Source organism: Hemiscyllium ocellatum, chromosome 2 (genome assembly GCF_020745735.1).
Source record: "Hemiscyllium ocellatum isolate sHemOce1 chromosome 2, sHemOce1.pat.X.cur, whole genome shotgun sequence".
NCBI lineage: Eukaryota > Metazoa > Chordata > Chondrichthyes > Orectolobiformes > Hemiscylliidae > Hemiscyllium > Hemiscyllium ocellatum.
The window spans coordinates 33223568-33247014 of NC_083402.1; the positions used below are offsets into that span (position 1 = coordinate 33223568).

Sequence of the window (23447 nt, forward strand, 5' to 3'; positions counted from 1 at the left end):
CTTTTTTTCTCTTCCTTTTCATATGTATAAAGATGTTCTTGCTGATTGTCTTGATATTGCTTGCAAATTTACCTTTTTGTTTTCTCCCTCTTCATTACTACTTTGCTTTCTAAAGGTTACCCATTTGCATGGTGGCTCAGTGATTTGCACTGCTGCCTCACTATGCCAGGGACGCGGGTTCAATTTCAGCCTTAGGCGACTGTCTGTGTGGAGTTAGCACGTTCTCCCAGTGTCTGCATAGGTTTCCTCCAATAATCCAAAGATGTGCAGGTGAGGTGAATTGGCTGTGCTAAATTGCCCATAGTGATCAGGGATGTGTAGGTTATGTACATTAGTCAGAGGTAAATGTAGAGTAATGGGGAATGGGTTTGGATGGGATATTCTTCGGAGGGTCAGTGTTTCTAGGCTGTAGGGCTTCTAATCCCTCTGGTTTACTGCTAATCTTTGCCACATTATATGTATGTTTCTTTTCTTTATCCCTAACTTTCCTGGTTAACTAGGTTTGCCTTCTCTCCTTTGTAGAATCTTCCTTTCCCACTAGAAAGTCATTGCTGTGAATCATGAACTAACCACTTAAATGTCTTGACATTGCTCCTCAATGGTCTTTGCTCAACTCCTTTCCCACTCCACTGAGCTTTTTTTAAAAAATTAGATTGTGCTCTGTCTTCATTCCATTATAATTACCCTTATTTAACCTTAGCACAATTGTTTATGGTTCTCTGTCAAACTGAATGAATGCTAAATTCTGCCATGTTATATCACTGTTCCTAGGGATCTTTTACCTCACTTATTAAATACCCTGGCCATAAGTATAGATTAGAGGTTGGACATCTGCGGCAATTAACTTGGCACCTAACCCGAGAGCCTGTCTACCATCTACAATGCATAAGGAATGAGTGTATTGGTATCAACTCTACTTGCCTGTGCGTGCAGCTCTAACAACACTGTAAATCTAATACCATGCTGTTCCTTCACTGTCACTGGATCAAAATCCTGGAATCTCTTTTCTATAATAGCACAGTTGGTGTGCTTACAATGGATGGACTTCATTTCAAGAAGGCAGCTTACCACCATCGTAAGAGCAGTCAGGAATGGGAACAAACAGTGACTTTGCCAATAATGCCCACATTCCATAATAAAAATGCAGAAAGAATAAATTTGCAATGGTGACTTGTATATTTGTGCCTCTCAATCCATTTGTATTTTTATTCTACTTTGAATTTCATCAAAGCTGTATGTAGTCTCTTTTATTCTTTCTACCAAAATGGACTAATGTGCTCTTACCTACATGTTTTAAAATCATAATTGTGTACTTGTATGTTACCCAGGAACATAGTGCTTATACTGCTTTAACTCCACTCAAAACTTTAAAAGTTAGAACTACTACCAGAATGGATTACAAATTCTTGTTCATGGATATTAGCATGAGTCAGTTTGTGCCGTAAGTCGGTTAAATGTTTTTAAAAATTAGATGGCATACTTTTTGTTGATTAATGATGCCCACTGTAAAGCAGGGAATTCTGTTTCTGCGAGATGCTGTTTTCTCACTCTTAATTTGATTAATATGCTTAATCTAGTCATATTCCGTTGGGAAACAAGCTTATCTGAATTGGGTTTGCATTATGTTTTTACTGCTTTTGTTCAAAACATTCTTGGCATGATACTGGCAGTTTGACACAGCAGAATTATGGCAACTAATTTAAATTGAACCATAAAACACAATATTTATAGAGAACAGCAATATCTAGCTATGTAAGAACTTTCAGGGGATCTATTAGATTTTAATTTTTTTCTTTATAACAGTTAAATGATTATAAATATCTGTTTTGGTTCTGCAACTTGTGAATTTGGATTTTCATTGTGAACAGATAATGCATCTCAGAAGCATTAAAGTCTTGTTCAATAAATGAATTTTACTCTAAATGTATATTAACCAAATATGCTTTTCTTGTGAATCGGGTGACTTATTTATTTGAACGCGCTTGTATTGAAATATCTTCAAGTATCTTACTGTTTCCATATGTTCAACTTGTAAACTGAGAAAGTGGGAATTTGGTGTATTCTTCAGTATTTGTTCTATCATTGTAGCTAAGGGGAAGCTACATTAAATTCATGAAAGTTGTGGTAATAAGACGCACTTAAGTAGGAGAATTGTGTGGAGTGAAAAACATTAGTTTTGATGTACTGAATTGGAAGGCTTGAATGTGTGCTGTAACGTATGTGTTTTTGTAACAAGATTTAACATTTTTAAACTAACATGCCAAATACTCTAATAGTCCAGATTTTGTCTGTAGGGAACTGTCAATTAAGCTGTTTTTAAGTTGTGTACAGAGGGCCATGTGTTCCCAGCTTTAAAGGTCACCTTCCTATAATATGAAAAAAGCTCAATGAATTCTTTTCTTATGATAACTTAGTTACCAATACATTTGTACATGCAGGTGTGTGCTTGTTAACTCAAAAATCAAGTTATTGAAACCATGCTGTCCTGAACAAACCAAAAGCAAGAACTAAATTTTATGTTTTTTGTACTGCTAGTATGATTTTTTAAAAAATGACTTTACCTCGATTTTACTGAATTTTAAGACATGGGCGAATGTATTGTTCAAGGAGGTATAAATTAGCTATTGAGGAAAACCCGATTCTTTAATGCTAATGAACTTTAAGCTGCTGTTGTAAGTACTGTCAGGTCTCAATCATCTGTCATTATTTGTACCATACTTTCCTAGAATATGTTTGTAGGAATTAGATGGATAACTGATACCTTAAAATAAATTGTGCTGTTCATTAACCCTTAAATCCCAGGATTTCCATTTCACTTTTTTTCAAAAAGTAAAGCGATCCCATGGCTAGACTACAGAGTTTGTGGCTTAACTGACTTTTGGGAATCATACCCCCTCACTGCAAGTTTTAAATGTCAAAATTTTCTTCTGCTAGTTTATCTAGATTTTTCAAATAGTTAAATCTAGATGTAGAAATAACAGTATATTTTTGTAACCATTACCTTCCCCTTCTGTAAGGTGAAACTTTAATGCTTAGAATGTTTTTGGTTTTGTTTTGTTTATGGTCATCTGTTGGTGAAAATTTAGGTTTTTTTCCCCAGATGTTGGGTGTCACTGCTATTTATATAAAAGTCAACAATTGAAATGGGATGTCTGCACTTCAGCTGCATTTTTGCATATTTCTTTGTCAGCATTTATGGCTCTTAAGATTTCAATACCTCTCTCAAATATTTAGAAGGGTTCATATCAGATTTCACTTCTAATTCTGTTTCTGAAATCCCAGCATAAATGGGCAGTTTCTTTTTGTTGCCTGTGCATTGTTTGAGTTGGTCTTTTTTGTTAGCAAATGTCTCTAATTCTATGTGGGAATTTACATTTAAGAGCATCTAAAGTTCTATATTCACTAGAAAAATATAAAATTATTACAAAGTGTTTTAAGTATGATGTTGCTCTCTTGAGATTATGTGCAAATTTGCCAGCTGTCAAATATACAGTTTTAGTAGTCTTATCTCCTCAACCTAATTAGATGGGTGGGCCCATAATAAAACAGCATCAACTGAAAGGGTATTGTACTCTTGTGGGCATGCCATGGAATTGCACAATTTATAAATGATTAGTACCGAGTAAAAAAAAAAATCAGTGTGGTAGATTTTACCACCTCACTATCTTACCAAACTTCCTGCATTTATTGGCATTCCTGCCCTCGTAATGTGTGCGAAGTCCAATCTTTCACCCCAAGTGAAGGCTTATCCGCCTTTTACTTAAGACCCACTGACAACTGTAGCAAGTGTTACAACAGGTAGTCCAGATATCTCTGGCTTCGGGGGGGGGGCAAATGTGGTTCAAAATGTTTGAGGACGTTGAGCTGTAGGGAGAAGCTGAATAGGCTAGGGGTTTATGAAATCATGAGGGGCATGGATAAATGGAGTTGTCAAGGTCTTATTTTTCTCTCCAGGGTAGGGGAATCCAAAACTAGAGGGCATAGGTTTAAGGTGAGAGGCGAATTATTTAAAAGGGACCCCAAAAGGCAACATTTTCGCACTGGGTGTTGAATTTACAAAACTAGCTGCCAGAGGAAGTGGTTAGAGGTGGATACAATTTTATATTTTAAAAGGCACCTGGATGGGTACAAGAATGGGGAGAGTTTAGAGGGCAATGGGCCAAATGTTGGCAAATGGGAACAGATCAGTTTAGGATATCTTGGCACAGGAGAGTTGGACCAAAGGATCTTGTTTCTGTGCTCCATGACGCTGTGTGCAAAAATATAAACCATTTGGAATACAGGGACCATTTAGGTAGGCTTGGAATGAATGAGCATTGAGAACGATAAACAAGCCAGAGGTGGAGCCTTGTCCAGTGCTGGACTTGGATATCTGTTTCTGACCTCTGTCCTTTCTGCAGCATTGCAATGATTAGATGCTGGTGCTTGAAAGAACTGTAAGTGGGTCAGAAATGTGGCATTGGAGTTCATAACACTGGCATGAGATACGTGCCAATATCTATGAATGTGATGGACAAATGGTAGGTGTCCATGGAGCTGTTCTTCAGCTGTTGATATCTAGCAGGGCATGTGGCAAATTTATCCCGCCAAGAATCCATACTGATTTCACACTTAGTTTCCCAGTGGCAATTTGTATGATATGTTGGTAAGATTGCAACCCATGGCAAGTAGAGCTAGTTGATGCTTTCCCAAATGAGAATGTGTACACTTTCAAGGAACTTGGCAACACTGTGGTGTTCCAAGGTTTGTGCGAAGATTTGTAGCTTGGGTGCTCGTTGTTGTAGTTCTGTTCGCCGAGCTGGAAGTTTTTGTTGCAAATGTTTTGTCCCCTGGCTAGGCGACATCATCAGTGCTCTGGAGCCCCCTGCGAAGCGCTTCTTTGATGTTTCTTCTGGTATTTATAGTGGTCTGTCCTTGCCGCTTCCGGGTGTCAGTTTCAGCTGTCAGGACAAAAACTTTTTGCGACAAAAACTTCCAGCTCGGCAAACAGAACCACAACAACACTGTGGTGAGATGCTCCTGGCATCAAGATGGGATTCGGCACTAAACTTCTAAAACGGTGTGTTCCCCAAGTAAATAAGCTTAATTAGAACTTTTAGTTCTGTTTCCCCTAGTTCTGCCTCACAATAAGTCAAAATTATTGTTGCAATTTGGATAAATTTGGGAATAAAATTTGATCACTTCTTTTACAGGGTGAGGGAATGAATGAAAGTGTTTGCTGGCTGCCATGACCAGTCTTGTTTGGGAAGATTTTAATTTCAGGAAAACAAATGAATTGGTTATCAAGTTTGAAATCTGATTAAAGCAGTTTAAACGAAATCATGAGAGGGATTTTGTATGTTCAGACCAGCTATGGAAGAAAAATGTTACAAAACTACTGAAAATAATTCACTGAAATGTTAAGTGCTACAGAAATCCCTTGACAAGTTTTTCTATGTTTCAATCTGTTCAAATATTACTGAAATAATTGCCATTCTGTCATATAATTAAACTTTTTTCAATAAGGATTCTGAATGATTTCAATGAATCATATTGGCATGCTTGGTAGAGTAATTGTATTATTCCAAGTTCAAATTTTGTGTATGGGATCGAAATACTATAGTTGAAGCACCAACTGTAATCCATATTGGACTTCAGAGGAATCATACGTGATACAATTTGCAAGATTTAAAACACAATCCAGCTGTGAATGCCCTTTGAAACTCTATTTGAAAACTTGTTTGTGAAAGAATTGTCTGTTTCTGCTTGGATTTCAGTTTGTTGCCAAGGGCTGTGGCATGGATTGAAAAGTTTTCTTGAGTTGCATTTGTATGATTTGATTGATTGATTGATTGTAGGTTGACCTAGTAAAAGATAGAATATATGGAATCTGACCATAGTATGTCATCAGAAGTCTAGATGATTTATGATTGAGCACAGCCAGTTGAATGGGTTTACAAATGTGTGTACTGTGTGTTGTAATTGGGCTACCTCTTCCTTTCCAAGCTGGGCACAAGTTCTTTGCCAATCAGTTATCTATCTTGATTCAGTAAAAATAATGACTTTAAGTGAGATGTTGGCTGAAAACAGCAATAAATGCACCTACAAAGTTATACAGATTTTTGAAGTGTGAGCTTGTTCTGGAATCATTGTGCTTCATTGTTATGTTCATGAAAGCATTTTATTGTACTGTTTTATTGTAAGCAAACTATGGTGTATAGTTTACTGAATTTGATTGTGTAATTTATACTTGAGGCTTACTCTTAAGTACTTTTGATATTTGTCAGAATGGTGAAAATAATTTATACAACTTGTATTTTCCCACCAGGAGTCATTAAGTTACTATAATAGATTTATGTAACCTGCAAACCATACTTAACTGAAAATAGTTGCTTTGAATGGCTCCTTTGTAATATGTTGGCCACATGAATGTGATTATTGAACAATTACTAACTGAATTTAAATAATCTGAGCAGTAGTTAAGGCAACTTGAATTTTTTCACTCCTTTTTTGTATGAGGAGCACTGCTGAAAAGTTTAGCAGTTCTTGTAGTACTCTCCCAATTTGCTGTGATTTTTCCACTTTCATGCTTATGAACATTGCTTGCATGCATTCTCCTTTTTTTTTCTTTAGAACTCTGCACAGCGGTTTTTTTGTACTCCAAAACAGAGCACAAACATGAAAAGACTGTGTGGTGCTGGAAAAGCACAGCAGGTCTGCAACTGAGGAGCAAGAGTCGACCTTTCAAGTACTCTCTCCTGCTCCTTTGCTACCTAACTGGCTGTGCTTTTCCAGCATCCTACTTTTTGACTGATCTCCAGCATTTGTAGTCCTTGCTTTCTCTCAAGATTTTCAGCCTGTTGATTTTATGCTGTCAATTAGTCAATAAGCAGTTGTACATACCATTCAATGTGATGAATTAATTAGTAGTAGCTAGTTGTATTTGATATCCTCATTGATTCAAAACTACTTTATTGAATAGTTCTGAATTTGAAAAAGTGAGGTTCAAGTGCCTATAAAAATACATTTTAACTGTAGAAGAGTACATCGCAGTTTAGAAAGCTAAGGAGTGGTCCAATTAAGTCTCTAAATTTAGTGATTCATAGAGTTGATGCAAAGGAATTCCTTCTGGTGGAGAATTCCACAGCAAGTGGTCATAATATAAGAAATTAGGTTATTTGGGGATAAAATGTTGATCTCCTTCCAGGTAGTGGAAAAACTGGAATTTGCTTCCCTGTAAGGCTTTGAATGCCAGGATAATTTTAAATGTCAAACAATGGTATCAATTGATTTTTTTGTTGAAATAAGGAAAATGGGGTCGAATACAGATAAGACATGATCTGCTGTTGCTATGGAACCGCTTTTGTTAGCAAGAAGTTGGAAAACATTGAGGAAAGGGTTAATTTTATTGAAAAATTACAAGGTCACTTGTGGAGTCTTAGGGTTTCAGTGTGTTAGAACAATCCATCACTGAGGAAATTTGGTTTAAGGCACAAAAAATGTTGCAATGCAGTTTCCTTAGATCTAGTAGTCATTAAAACTGAATTATGGGCAAAATTGTTGCCAGAATCAACAGTTTCTAGAAATTACAGAAGGGAATGTTTAATTTGTATACATTCATCCTCAGTGGTGTGTTGTGGGAAATCAGGGCCACGTGGGTGTATTTGGGATCAATATTGAATGTGATACAAGGAACATTGAACAAGGAACAACTTCCATGAGTACTGCCTTGAATGTTTTTTGCATCCACCTAAACAACAGGCAATTATAATATTTTATCTGAAGTACACACCATTGATAACAACAGCATTTTCACTTCACTAAAGTGTTCTGAGATTACATTTGAGCCCACAAACGTCAGTCAGTCAGTAGATTTCAGCAAAAACACTGGCTATACATGTAATCTCAGTGCAGTGATGAGGAAACTTCTATCACAGAATTGCAGAAAATGGTCAAGGTCCTGAGACTTGCTTGCTTTCATATCTGAGAATGTGACATCGAGTTGTGTTACAAATGGCATTGGAGCAGAAAGAAGGAAAGGCTACATCAGAGAGCAAATACAGACGAGGTTCACTTTGTAAACAGTTGTCTTAATTTCAATCTGCTTGAGGCTGACTGCAGTGCAGCTATTCTGTAACTTAGAATAGGCTTTCTAGTTATGTTTCGGAAGCTGTCTATGATAAAGTATAATACTTGTACACATTTTGCATTGTGAAAATCTTACAATCATGTAAAACTTGAAAACCTGGCCAAGAAGAAATCAAAGAAAGATCCTTGGTGTGCCATGTGAGAGCGCACAATGGTCAATCAGTCTATGGCTGGAATATTATGCAACTCATATTTTACAAAGTTCTTTCTACTACCTTGGTTGCTTTTTTTTTTCAGTTGAAGATGCTAGATTTTATATAGGCGGTTGGGATTCACATACTCGGAGATTATATAAGCATTTGTAATCACATTTAATGTTGAAAAATAATTCCAAAGTGTTTGCGATCAGTCCAGCACTTAGGACTCTATTATAAGAGATATTAACTTTTTAGTGCCATCTCTCTTTTGGCATTCTATATATTTGGCGGTAGGTGTGAGAAATGACGAAGATGAAATCATGAATCTTCAAATTTTAATTGATTCAAATTGGTCATAAATGTTTCTTCATTCCATAAAATTCACCTGGATGTACTTCAAACTTGATTGTAGTTTACATCAATAGATTGTTTGCTTCACATTATGAAATTGCAAATTACAGAATCTGATCTGTTCAAACTGTATTTTAGCTCTGTATATTTGAAATGAATGAAGGACATTGAAACAATTTCAGTTGCTATATTGTATTTATTCAAGAAACTTGAATATTCAAAAGGAAGTATGCATGTTGTGCACCAGTTGACTTTTAGGATATCCTTGTATTGTTTGTTGCATTTAAGCATGTTAGAAGTAGCCCCAACTATGCAGTCTTTTTCTCTGCTCAGATGGAGCAACCTTTCCTAACCAACTGTGATTTGATAACATTGCATAATTATGATTGTGTAGGTTGCCAAAAGGAAAGAAAAATCAACTGTGTATTCATGTTTTTGAAGGATAATTGTATGCACAAGATTAATATTTTCTCCAAATTATCACAAAGTTTGTAGACAACATTTTTATTTTATTCATTTGGAAGTGAGTGATACTAGGTAGGCCGGCATATATTACCCATACCTAGTTGCCTTTGAGTTTCAGCCTTGAACCACTGCAGTCCACTTGGTGTGGATGGACTCTCAATGCCATTAGGGAGGGTACTGCAGGATTTTGACCTGCTGATTCTGAAGAAACAGCATTTTATTTCCAAATGAGAATGGGGAGTGATTTTGGAGAGGAACCTGCACATAGCAGATACATGGGAACACTGCTGCCTTGTCCTTCCAGATGGTATTAGGCCTGGTTTTGGAAGGTACTATTTAAGGACCTTTAACTTTTTGCAGTGCATCTTATAGATGGGTGCACAGTACTGCTAATGAGTGATAGTGAATGCTTGTTGATGTAGTGCTTGTCCTGGATGATTTATTGGAGCTGCTTTCAGCAGGTCAGTGGGGAGTATTCCGTTATATTTCCTGGTACTTTGTAGAAGTTGGATAGGCTTTAGGAGTCAGAAGGTCAGTTCACAGAATTCCTAGCCTCTTGTTGTCAGTGTTTATATGGCTGGTCCACTTGAGTTTCCAGCCAGTGATAAGTCCCCAAGATGTTGATGGTGGGGGATCCAGTGATGTTAATGACATTGAGCTTCAGGAGTGATGGTTAGATTATGTATGGGCTTGGTCATTGCCTGGCACTTATGTGGTGTAAATCTTACGTGCATCTAGGAGAAAGTGAGATCAGAGAGAGTGTGGTGCTGGGAAAGCACAGCAGGTCAGGCAGCATCTAAAGAGCAAGAAACTCCACGTTTTGGGCAAAAGCCGTTCATCAGGAATCAGGTTGATTTTCCTACTCCTCTGCTGCCTGACCTGTGCTTTTCCAGCACTGCACTAATCTTGACCTTAATCACCAGCATGTGCAGTACCCACTTCTGCCTGTACCTGTGGCAGGTCATTCCACAAACAAACCACCCTCTGTGTGGAAAATGTTACCCCGCAGGTCCCCTCTTTTTTAAAAAAAAATCTATCTTCTTTCACTGTAAATATGTCCCCTAATTTTGAACACCACCACACCTTCTGCTCCCCCCACCCCCAACCTCTCCAGGGAAAAGACCTTTGCTATTCATCTTATCTGTGCCCTTCGTGATTTTGTAAACCCCTGTATGCTCTGGGAGGGAGGGGGGATTCCCAGCTTATCCATCCTCGACTTAACTCAAACCCTCCAGTTCCAGCAACATCCTGGTAAATCTTTACTGAACCCTCTCCAGTTTAATAATATGCTTCTATGACAGAGCAACCAAAATTCTCTGCAGTACTCTGTGGCCTCCCAAACCTTCAGTACGACCTTAACGTGATGTTCCAACTCCTGTACTCGGTCTGAGCAATGAAGGCAAGCATGATGAGAACTTTTTAATCCCCCTGTCTACCTGTGATGCAACTTGCAAAGAACTGCATATTTGAACCCTAGGTCTCTGTTCAACACCACTAACCAGGACCCAGATTAGCTGTGTAAGTACTGCCCTTGTGTGTCTTGCCAAAATGCAGTACTATTGTCATGATGATCTTCAGCTTTGTAGGCAAGAGACATTTCATGATAGCATGGTAAAACAGGTTAAAGTCCAATAATAAAATAGGCTATTCAGCCCATTTTTAATGCATGCTAATGAACCTTAAAGAAATATACAAGTTGAAGTTCAATGTTTTGAATGCCACAGGATGTAGAGCCAGACCAGATGTGGGATGGTGTACACAGTTTTAATACTTTGTGCTGAGGTTAGTGAACATGTGGAATGGACTGTCTGGTATAGTGTGAAAAAATGTTACAAATTTGTGAAAGTGGGCAGCATGGTGGCTGTGGTTAGCACTGCTGCCTCAGTGCCACAGACCCAGGTTTGATTCCATCCTCTGGCAACTGTGTGCACACTCCCTGTAACTGCACGGGTTTCCTCCCAAAGTCCAAAGATGTGCAGGTTGAGTATGTTGGCTGTGCCGAATTGCCCATAGGGTCCAGGGATATGTAGGTTAGGTAGATTATCTATGGGAAATGTAGGTTATGGGAGGGGGTCACTCTTGCTCTCCAAAGAGCTTTCCACCCAGTGTGGACTGAGCTAAATGGCTTGCTTCTACACTGTAGGGATTCTATGAAATAAGCACTTTGACATTATATTTTGGAACCTGACACGTGGACTACAAATTTTCTGTCCTGTATTTTCCAATGTGTCATAATGCTTAGTATTCTGATTCCCTGAATTTTTAACTTGATGCTGAAGTGGGAAGATTTGTATTCTGTGTTACAGTATAATTCTGAGAGCAACAGTATAGCAGCAGTGCCCTCATTTGGTAACAATCAAGTAGCACAACATAACTTTGGAAATTTTAGCAAGCTGTTTTCATTTGAAATGCAAGAGCAAAGGAAGAATCAAATATTTACATCTTTTTGAGTGAGTTTCCTCCTCTGGGTTCTTCTCTTTAGATCACACGTGTGTGCACAATTTCAAACCCAACCAGGTTTTGTGTTGTAAATTTCTTTTAATATATTCAAATATACATCAAACAAGTTGGGTCTAAAAAATCCATAGTCATACTGGTATCTATTGTTTCCAATTAAGCCCCAAAGAACTTCTGAGAACTGCTTTCATAGAACTTTTGGACTTGCAATAAAATTTTAAGCTCAAGAAAAACAGATGCTAAGACTTTTTTTAAACCATCAGTTAAATTACAAGCTGGGAGTTCTTTTCAAGTAGAAATTGGGAGGAGTAAACCAGTCAGAATAGCCTTTGACAATCTTTTGTTAAATATGGTAATAAATTACTTTAAGTCCCATATCTTATTGAAAAGTCAAACATTAAGCCAGAAAAGTTTCTTGTGATCTTTTGAGTAATCGGAATAAAGGTAGTTTGTGAGTACAATCTATTTGAGTGTGCCAGAGTTGTGGAGAGGATGTGTCTGCAATATTGACAAAGTCAATACGAACATTTATTTAGGATTTAAAAATTAAACAGTCATGCATTTATTTTTAGATTCCTAGAACATTGACTAAATTTTTTTTGACTTGTGCAGCTTCTGTCCTACCAGATTTAACGGAGCAGTTCTCACCCCCAGACGTTGCACCAACCATCCTAGTGAAATTAGTAGAGGCTATTGAAAAAACAGGTAAAGTTTACAGTTTGAATTAATTTGGTTTTTAAAATTCTGCCTTTAGTCCTGATTTCTGTTTAAAGGTGAGTTTCTTGAAAGAGTTTAAGAAGCAACCACAAATATATGGGCAACGTTGTTGTTGGATTAGGTTACCTATATTGATGTAACTCCAGTCTGGAGTTGATTTGTACTAGAATAGTTGTACAAATATCTGTACAAATATTAATTTGTACTAGAATAGTTTGGAATATTTGGTAAAATAGATCCTTTTAATCACTATGGCTATCTATTGTGAAACTGATGCAGAATACTGTCACAGAAACTTTTGGTAAACATTTCCAATTTTTTTTTTGTTTCAAATATTTGTGTATTTGGATTTTCATTGTAAAAGCTGCTGGCAATATGATTAGCAATCACCATTTTGCTTGTCTATATCCAATCCATTTGATCAAGCAGGTGTATGTTAAAGGTTTTCTAGATTTTAAAAATCACATCACATCACAGTAATTTTGCAGTTGTAGGTTTAATTGTAAGCTTTTAGCTATAGCCACCTTTACAGTGCTGATTTGTTTGCAATACAAGTTAATCTTCAGTTTGTTTTTACATTCAGAATAAAAGACGTCATGTCAGAATTTAGTGTAAAAGCCACTATATCTTAAATTGCATTTAGCCAGTATTGCTACAAATGAACTGTTCAACATGAGCACTCTAGTTAGTTGCTTGTTAACTTGCCTAGATTATTTCATAGTTCTTAAGTGTTCTGGTATGTGTAAAACCTTGTGACTTACCCAATGAATGCCCTTGTATTTTACAGGTTTAGAGAGTGCCAATTTATACCGAATGTCTGGTTCATGTGGTGGTGCTGAATTAAAACAGTTGTTGGATTATGGTAAATATATGGCACCTTTTTGGATGTTTTTCAAGTTTTGGTACAGATATTTGTGGTTGAAGTGCGTTGTCACTACAATAGACTTTTACTCCCTTTTTGTGTTTCTAGCTGTCGCTTCATTATAATACATGTTGCAGTAGTATCTTCTTTGGGCATGGTGGGGATTGTAAATTCAGAGTTTTTACATAGCTTCTGTGTGTAGTTTCTGGAAACACAAGTTGAACCAGATAGCCACGTGTTTTTATCAAAACAGAACTTCTTTATATAAATGCTGCGTTACCACTAGGGGGCTCCTTTAATGTTGTGTTGGTTGTATTGCAATAATTGAAAGTGTTAGAAGAAGCTGATTTTGGACATCTAATATATCCATTAGAAAATGCTTTCAAAACTACTCTACATATTCTCTCGTAATTGTTAATTGCACCTAACTTTAATTTTGTCCAGTGTCTTGGGAATTAATTTTTACTTATGAACTGTATGTTCAATCTTCAAATGTATACTACGTGGTACAATGAAGACAAAGGTAATCCTTCAAGCCATAATCTCTAATTTATTTTTGGGTGCTGGTGGTGGGGGGGGGTGCGGAAAGAGTACCATTTCTGTTCGTAGGAATCTCTTCAATAATATTATGCAGCTAGTTTTTGCAGTTCTTAGTTTTTCTGCCCTTTTTCAGAAAGTGGTATCACTAATACTTTCTGTTCTGAGCTGAACTGAACACTTGCCCATTAGTATTCAGGTCATGACTTTACCTTTCTTGGACTTAAGTTCTACAAAAGTGCATTTTAAAGTGAACTGGTACTCCTAGCTGTTTCTCTCCCCACTATTAGGCAGGATGGTATTCTTAATTATCCTGTTAATACTGCTTTTCCAAGATTGGTTAGATCAGGATGGGTGAGAGATTGAACCAGAGTTATTACTGATTTTAGTAAGATGCAGTGCGATTCCAGGTAGCCTCATCATTAAGAAGCCTGATTAATTGTTTTTATTTATTGAAATATGCTTCTTGAGGTTGTGAACATTTGTATAAAACATGAATTCTTCAGAAAATATATCCTTTAACAATGGCACAGCCTTTTGAAAACAGATTTCTGCATACTTGTAACCTGATATATATCTCAACAGCCAGTTTATTTTTTAAACATTTGTTGTCATATGCATTTCTTAACTTACCAGATGCATCCTCAGTGGACATTGAGCAGTTTGATCTGCAGTCACTAACTGATGCTTTAAAGCAATATCTTCAGGAACTGCCAAATCCGGTCATTCCAGCATCCATCTACAGTGATATGGTTTTTACTGCTCAAGGTAAGGAAGAAAAAATGTGCAATTATGTAGCATCTTGTGTAACTCCAGAATATTATAAAGCTAACAAAATACTTAGGAAGTTGGACGAGTATATGGATAGGAAAGAATTAGAGGGATGCGGGCCAAACACAGGCAAATGAAACTAGTTCGGTTCAGGAAACCTGGTCAGCATGCGTGAGTTGGGCCAAGGGGCCTGTTGCCGTACCGCATGACTCTTAAGTATACTTTGTTATAATGTAGGGGCAACTCAGCCAGTTTGTGTGGGGTAAGATCCCACAAACACTTAAGCATTAAACTGTCAAATTTAAATTTATGGTTGAGTGATAAATGTTGCACTTTGATGTCATCTGCGATTGTCTGCTTAAGTCCTGGAGTTCAACCTTCTGATTTAGAGGATGAAGTACGATCACTGAGTTAACTGTTATTTCATATTAATCAATTTTTAAAAATTTAAGCAGATATTCTCCAAAAACAAAACTTGTATTTATCAACTGTCTTAAAATTTTTAGGCAGTTTCAGAAAAATGCTGTATTTATTTTTGTTTGAATACTTTAAGAATGCTCATTAGTATGTTTATGTAAAAAGTTGCAATGCCACAGAATTTCTTATTGATGCTATAGGCCTGATTAAATAGAGTTTCTTTTCTGTATTCCCTGTACTCTTTCGCAAACCCTTCCATGTACCTCGTTCATGTCTAACAGTTTGCTTCATAACTGCTTTTAATGTCTGCCCTCCGGGTAAGTGTTTTTTTAGTGAGCCCATATAATATCGTTCATTGTGTTTACAGTCTGTAATTTTTTGTCTTATGTATTGAACTTTGTTTACAAAAACTTCACAAGTTTACATCATTAACCATGCAAACTAGGATCGATGTTCTAGCTTATGGTGATAGGTTGTCTGCAGATGTTAATGAATGCAATTATGACAAGAATCAACTCTGCTCAGATATCAGTGCAAACCTGTGACGTGATCTTGATGTGTCAGAGTACTAAGACATAACCGCGAATTGTACTGTGGTTTGTAAATTTTGGGTGTGAATAGGTTACAAAGATCAAAAACACAAGGCTTGTTGCAGAGTCTATAGAGCTATTAGTCTGCTCAAAGTGAAGCCCTATCTACAAATGCATAATGCAGCAAAGGATGTGGTTGTTGGCCTTATCTGCTGTATCTATAAATTGCCCAATCATCTGCATCACAAGAAGAACAGAACCTATAGTATGTACTGTACTAATTATTTGTGGTCCACATCACAAGCATATAGTTTTCCATTTGTTGTTCACAGTAGCTTAAAGGCTTTCTTGTACCAGACACAGATTGATAACTGTCAGTCGTCTGTTTGCTTAGAAGTAGCATGTTGAGCAGTACTGGATATTGGATAGGAATTCTGAATGCTGGTGGTTCCGTGCCCTACTGTTGAGTGATGATCTTTAATTTCCCCAAATGCAGAAGTACTCAATACAGAAGAGTGTGCACAGTTGCTAAAGAGAGCTATCCAGTCCCACAATGTGCCTCAACAGTATTGGCTTACACTTCATTATTTGATCAAGCACTTCTGTAAACTTTGCCAAAGCTCTGGAAAGAACAATCTAAGTCCAAGAACATTGGCAGAAATCTTCAATCCTTTGCTTTTCAGGCAACAGGCAGCGAGGTATGTACATGACCGTTAAGACAGTTTCCTTAGGTATATGCATGTATTTTGTAAAATGTACAGTAGCAATGCAAATGTAAATAACATTTGAACAATTTTTTTTGGAAAATTGTTTTTATGATTTCTATTATTGTATAAATTAGATTTTGGTTTTTTATTTTGATCTAGCTCAGATACAAATCCTGAATACCATATTAAAATCATAGAAGTACTTGTAGCCAGTGAATACCAAGAAACACAGACTACACCTGCACCAGGTAAGATCAGATCTAGTAATGCACCTTCTTTTGCTAGATTTTTTCACTTTTTTTCTGCAAGTCTTTTTAACGTATATAATGAATTCTGGAATTTGCAGTAGTTTCCTATCTTATTATTTTGCTTTTCCTTTTCTATTTTTAAAGTATGCACTTATTTATTTCCGTGATGACCTTTTTAGGTAAGAGTTGTTGAGGAATATTTTGTAAAATAGAAATAAGTTCATGGAATTGATGCAGAACAGTCTAGATTTGCCAATCTATTTTTATTCCGTTTTGTTGGAGCACTCGATATATCTAAAGACAATGTGCTGTCTAACATGATATTTATGTCTTTGGTGAGGAACTAAATGCAGTCTGTTATTGTGTATTTTTAATGCGTTCTTTGTATTAAGATTTTAATGTGAACTTAGTAAGATCATCAAAATTTGGATCTCTTTCTATTTTTCCCTTTCAGTTCAGTTTTGAATATAAAGTAGCTGATCCTGCTCAACATTTTTATTTCTTTCATTTTTATTGGATTACGTATGATAATTAAAAGTGAAATGTATCATACAGCTTATTTTTAAGAAAAGTAAAGTGAGAAATATAGGAAATTGCATTCTTTAAGTATAAGTTTTGGAAGTCTCCCTTTTAGAGACTCCTGTTAGGGTATTTTAATTAACTGGTTACATAATTCTAATTTCAGTCGGGTAATGTAGACTTGGTTTTGAATTCAACTAGAAAAGAAGGCAACAAATGAAATTAACTTTTTGTTCTGTTAAGTGATTGGGACCATAGACTTGTAGATATGGTGTGAAATAGCCCACATTGTGATCTATAAGAGAGTCCATGGTTATTGGAAGCAAATACAAACAAGAGTAGACTAATCAGCCTGTTGAACCTGCTGTACTATTTATTTGGACTGAGGCTGATTACTTCAAGACTACTTTCCTGTAGTATCCCCAAATCATTAGTAATCCATTGATATCTGTCATCTTTGTGTTAGTGACCCTGCTGGCATAGTCCTCTGGGCAGTGAATTCCAAACATTTACAAACTTGATTGAAGAAATCCTTCCTGATCTCAGTCTTTGGCCTACCATTACTTCGGCTCACTAGATAGTGGAACTATCTATATCTATTCTATCACACTTTGTTAAAAATGTCATGTTTTTAAATTGAATCACCTCTCATTCAAAACTAACAAATAAAAGCCCATTTTCCTCATCTCCTTTATAAAAGACAATTCAGCTAACTCTCTGGGATTAAACACTGAATGCTGAAGAAATTCTGCAACCTGGCAGTATCTGTGGAGAAAGAAAGAACATTTTAAGTCCAGTACGAATCCTCTTAGAACTTCATTGCAGGGACTAGTCTGGTGAATCTCCATCTCCATACCTCTTTGGGAAGTATATCCCTCTTAGATTAGGAAACAAAAACTTGTACTCCAAATACGATCTGAGCAAGTCTGTGCTATTGCAGCAAGACATTTTAGTCTTTTATTTCTAAAGACCAACATGCTAGCTTTCTTAATTGCTTGCTAGTTGGTTTTTAGTGACAAGATCACTCCATTTCCTTTTGGACATCAATTTTTCATAACTCACCATTTAAGAAGTACTTTTTTTTTCTGGGGTTTTTTCCTACCAAGGTGAATAACTCAGTTATTCAAATTTATATTGTATCAGCTGTATTATTGCACAGTTACCCTGTCAAAGTTTCATTTGAAGTTTCCTTGTGTTCCCCTAAATATAAATGTCCACTTAGGTTTGCGTCATAAAGTTTAGAAATATTATTATGCTTCAGACCTCTTAACAAGCAGTTTATGGAGATTGTGAACAACTTTGTCCCCTGTGGTGATGCTCCCAGCATCCTAATAGTAACAGCCTGCTAACCTGAAAATGACTCAATTATTTCTACTGTTTTCTGATCTGTTAACCAATTCCCAATCCATGCAAATGCATTATTCCTAATTCCATAATTGACTAAGCTCCTTTGAGATCTTGTCAAAAGCTTTTAAAAATCCTAATACACCACATCACTGGATCTATGCTATAGGTAACATTCTTATAAAACTTCAACAGGTTTATGAAAAGATTTTCTTTTCATAAATCCATGTTGACTCCTCCCCAAGTGCCTAATTATCTTCCCTCCCTCGTCATTTGTAATTCAATTTTTTTTCATGTCTCTCCTGCTCCAAATGAGGTTATATTTTCTGCTTTCCAGTCTGCAGGAACTTTTCCAGAATCAATAGAAATTTGAAAGATGGACCCCAATGCATCCGTTCTCTTTTTAGCCACCACCTTCAGCACTCTGCAGTATGGATCATCTGGGGATTTATCAGCCTTCTCCAGTTAATTTTTTGAGTACTGCCTCCAAATTTGTTTCCGTTCCTTGTTTTCACAAGTCCCTTAGTTTGCAGTATTTCTTGGAGATTTTCTTTCACAAAGATGACCACAATACGATCAGCCACAACTGTACTAAATAATAAAACAAATTCAAACTTTCTTTTCATCTGTTTTCTGTTCATAGTTCTTTGTATTTTGATGTGTGATTTGATATTGATTCCTAAATTATTTCAAGTGGTATAGGTTTGTTTGGATATTACACTGGGAGCACACTGAAGAATTTCTGAATGAATGAGCTATGGTGGGCTGCATGGTATCTATCATTTGTAATAGTCTCAAATCATTATTGAAAAAATTAAATTGGAAATCGAACAATTAAATGAAGGATTTGGATACTGTCTAGGAATTTTATGCTGGTGGTAAGATATAGATTTCAAGTTCCTCCATTACCTATGCGAAACTGCCTCACTTATCAAGTTGTTTTAAAAAGGATGAAAACAAGTTTGACATTCCCAGGGCACTTGTGAACTTCCCAGGTTCTCTTACATGTGGCTCTATGTTGGATTGGAGTAATTTCTTGTCTGGTGCAAAGCAATGTGATGTTACCTATTCAAGATGGTTGCATCTCTTGCTCAATTATTTCTACTGTTTTCTGATCTGTTAACCAATTCCCAATCCATGCAAATGCATTATTCCTAATTCCATAATTGACTAAGCTCCTTTGAGATCTTGTCAAAAGCTTTTAAAAATCCTAATACACCACATCACTGGATCTATGCTATAGGTAACATTCTTATAAAACTTCAACAGGTTTATGAAAAGATTTTCTTTTCATAAATCCATGTTGACTCCTCCCCAAGTACTACTATAATGGTAGTGTTAAGTTTCACTTGCGTTTGCTATGTTTTGTCAATAACATCATGATTTTATGGTATAGTTGAAGAAATGGTATATAGCAAATAAAGTAATAGATTTAATTACTGCAATGTTTTAGTGAGAAGTTTTGCTTGTAGAAGTTTTCAGTGGAATAACTGTATAGCAGTTATGTTACTGAATTAGTGATCCAGAATCCTGGAGTATAATCCAAAGGGTATCTAAGTAGCAGTATGACAATTTGAGGAATAAATCTGGAATTTAAACAAGTGGTTATTGGGCATGGTCACTTTGGAGTTTTTGAGATTATCATGGAAAACTGCTAATTTACCTGTCCCATAGATTATATGAAACTTAAATCCATAGCATCATAGATTCTTAATTGTCCTTTTGTATATGACTTAGCCAAGCCAATTAGTTGCATCATAACCATCTCTAGGCTGCCAACTATGAACAGTGATGTTGGTGACTGTTATATTGAAAGAATAAATTATTTTTAAAAATTAGAAAGTGCATAAAATTCATTAGGTTGCTGTAGATGACCTTATCTTTTATTGATAGTTATACAATTTTATGGGAATGTTGAATTAAACTTTCCTGTTAAAAGCTGACACTGTACAGTATATGCTATAATATACAGTTTCTATTAGTCTATAAAATAAAATGTATTTGTGCAGATCCAAAAATTTATGGTTCCTTAAAGTATTTGTTTGGAATTCCTATTTAGTAACTTATAGAGTCCAAGACAAGGAAAGGCTTCCTGGTCATTTTCAATTTTTAAAATGATCTTATCCATTCTTATCTCCTGAAGCCCAAGACCACAGCCATCTGTTATATCCAGTTGGTTTCCAATAGGTGTTTCTTCTGCTTTAGTCTCTAATACTCTTGGTCTAAGAACTTGATTGGCTTCTGGATTAAAACAATGAACACTCCTATTAACTCAGTTCCATAGGCAATCAATTGACTATTGGATATCCTTAGCATAAAATGTTATGACCAATGTCATGTATTTGAGATGATGGCTAGTATAGAGCATTAAATAAAAATACAGCTAAATAATTAGTGCTCACTTATTTTGCCAGTTTAATTTTAGTCAAGAACAGTTCCCATGCAAGACAAAATGCAGGGAAAGAGGTTTTCTAGAGTTGAATTAAAACCAGCATTAAATTGTTGGTCAAAATGATACTGAAGCATCTTTATTTTCTTAACTGAACTATTCTCTTTGGCTTTATCATTTTATAGTCAACCTGTTATTAAAATCAAATTTTAACTTATAGTTAACCTTGAATTTTGAGCCACTTTATTTATCAACTTTTTGCCAAAGCAAGGTGGTTGAATATTTGATCATTAATGTTCAGATTTAGTCTCTTTCTGGTTTTCATTAATTTACTGTATGAATCTGTGTTTAGCTTGGTTACTATGTTTACAGGTTCATTTCAAAAATAATTCATTTGGTTATAAAGTACTTGGGGTGTACTAGTAATTATAGTGCATTTGTAAATCACATTTTTGTTGTGGAATAGGGAAAAACCTCTTATGATCCATTTCAAAATGTTTCCAATAGTATTCAACATTATGGGAAGGTTTAGTAAGCCTACTCTTAATAGCTTTAAGGTGGCTTGAGGGTCTCTTGTGATGTGCTCAATGTCCCTATGTCTGGGCCAACAGGCTTGGGGTTCAAGTCCCACCTGCTGTACAGGTATGTACTAAATCTGAACAGGTTTATTAGAAAATCAGCATTTATTTGTGTTTTTTGTTTGATTTCTAAAAGACATGTTACAATATTGGGCTGCTTACAAAAAAATTCTGTTTCTAAAGCACCAGTAAGACCATAAGAATTTTGAAAAGGAGTAGGTTGTTCAGCCTATTGAACCTGCTCCACCATTCAATAGGGCTATGGCTGAACTGACATTCCATTTTCCTGCATTATCCTCATAAACCCTTAAATTCTTGATCAGTAAGAGAATTGTCTCTGTCTTAAATATACGCAAACACTCTGCCTCCGCAGTTCTCTGAGGCAAGGAGTTCCCAAGAGTGACAACTCTCGGAAAATAAAATTTCGTCCCCTTATTCTATGACATTCCCATTAGAAGAAACATCCTCTAAGCAATTAGCCGGTAAAGCCCTTTAAGCCCCTACATGTTTCAGTATTTCCCAATAAACCTGTTGGGCTAAAGCCTAGTGTTCTGACTTTTAACTTTGTCCACCCCAGTCCAACACCAGTACCATCACCTCTCATTCTGAACTCCAGTGAGTAGGGTCTCAACTGTTGAGGCTTTGCTCAAATCTTTCTCTTTTGTTAGCATAGCAACATGATGTAGAAAACAATCATAAATGGAACAAGTCATATATAGCTTCCTGATGTGTGCACAGCCTGGGCATGATCACTGCTAGAACCTATTTTAAAGCATGTATGAATTTCAATTTTTTGAGAACCAACATGACTGCAATTATGTGTATTTCTTGCTTCCAGTCTAGTATATTTATAAAAGATTCTACAAAAATCTATAGGAAGGAAGAAGAAAATAAAAATAATGGTTAACATAGTACCTTCAACTGAATTATTGAAATGGCTGGGATATTCAGCAGGAATGTAAAACAAATGTTAAACAGTGGCCTAGAGCTTTAGCTTTAAACTAACTTATGGACTACTAGAACAAAAGCTATAAAATGTGGCTGCCACAAACCTAAAATGAAGCTGGGAATATGCTGGTCAAGTAACATGTTTGGATGCACTTTAAGTTTGAACCTTGTTTTACTTTACATGAAATTTTATATTTATCCTGAAGAGGGCTCTGAATATTAAAGCAGACTTTAATACGCATACGTAGTTTTGTTTTGCATTCTAAATTTTCTTCTTCACTGAAGATGCTAATTTCTGTTAGCTACATTCCATTTTTTTTCCACTTCCATTCCATGAAATTTTTACAATCAAATGTAGTTTGCATTTATGATAGGGGAAACGATTAGGAACCCTTGTGTTGTAGCTGCTGTGCAGTTTGCTCCTGTATCATTCAGAGCAAAATAATTGAACAGATTACAATGTCTTTACAGTTTCTACATGGCTCTGAGGTTGGATTGTTACCTGAGTTGTATGAACCAAGAATGTCCATGAAGTTTTAGATCTGGTCTGGACTGAGTTAACTGATTTTCAGTTGAGGTAGCAACTCACTATACCATTCCAATTTAGGGGAGGAAAGGTTTGCTAGAGTGCTTGTTTGATTGCTACACTCTGATTTCCTGTCAGAGGTATGTCTTTGAAACATGTTGAGGAAGGGGCAGACTCCAGTTGTTTTTATGAAAGACTGAAAATCATTCTGGTATTTGCCATGAGGGCTGGTAATTTTGGCCACTTGTTAAAAGATTTCCCACAGCATCATATCTAATAAGGAAGTTAGTGCTTTGCAGAAGGAAGAAAATAATTTTAATTTTGACTGTCTTGGGCATAACCTCCATTTTTGGGGTGAAGCATTTTTAGGTTATCACATTGAAACATTTAAATTTCCTTTTTAGCAAATTTCAGAAGTGTATAGCTGAAGTTTGATCTTAGCCCATTGGCTATGATCTTCTGAGTTAGGCTCATTTAATTCATTATTTTGGATTTTACTTCCATTCCTTCAACTCCTTTCCAAGATCTTGTATTGAGACTTCATTAATTTCAGTTGTCTATCATTAAAGCTACTCTTTGACGCAAGGGAAAGAAGTTTAGCTTTGAGTTTTTTAAAATTTGTAATAAAATTTGCCAAGTACCTTTTAAATGGTCAAGTGTGTCACTACATCATAATTTGATTTTTCTGAGGAGAATAAGCCCAATTGAACTCTTTCTTAAACTTAAATTACAGATAACTGGAATAATCAGTACACTTTTTTTATTTTCCTAAATAAATGAATTAAATTTTGTATAACCTTTTGAAGTCATGAACTTC

General features: G+C 36.0%; 1 protein-coding gene across 2 annotated transcripts in view; it reads left to right on the top strand.

The window, feature by feature from the left end:
• The window catches only part of pik3r1 (phosphoinositide-3-kinase, regulatory subunit 1 (alpha)), a 75407-nt gene that overhangs the window by 33388 nt on the left and 18572 nt on the right, over positions 1–23447 (top strand). The window contains exons 3-7 of one of the 2 annotated variants that reach the window (XM_060835578.1): positions 12150–12242; positions 13042–13116; positions 14290–14421; positions 15868–16069; positions 16238–16326. In XM_060835578.1, coding sequence (XP_060691561.1) covers positions 12150–12242; positions 13042–13116; positions 14290–14421; positions 15868–16069; positions 16238–16326 — 591 coding nt within the window. The remainder of the gene's footprint in view (positions 1–12149; positions 12243–13041; positions 13117–14289; positions 14422–15867; positions 16070–16237; positions 16327–23447) is intronic. The other variant, XM_060835586.1, reaches the window with a different exon arrangement.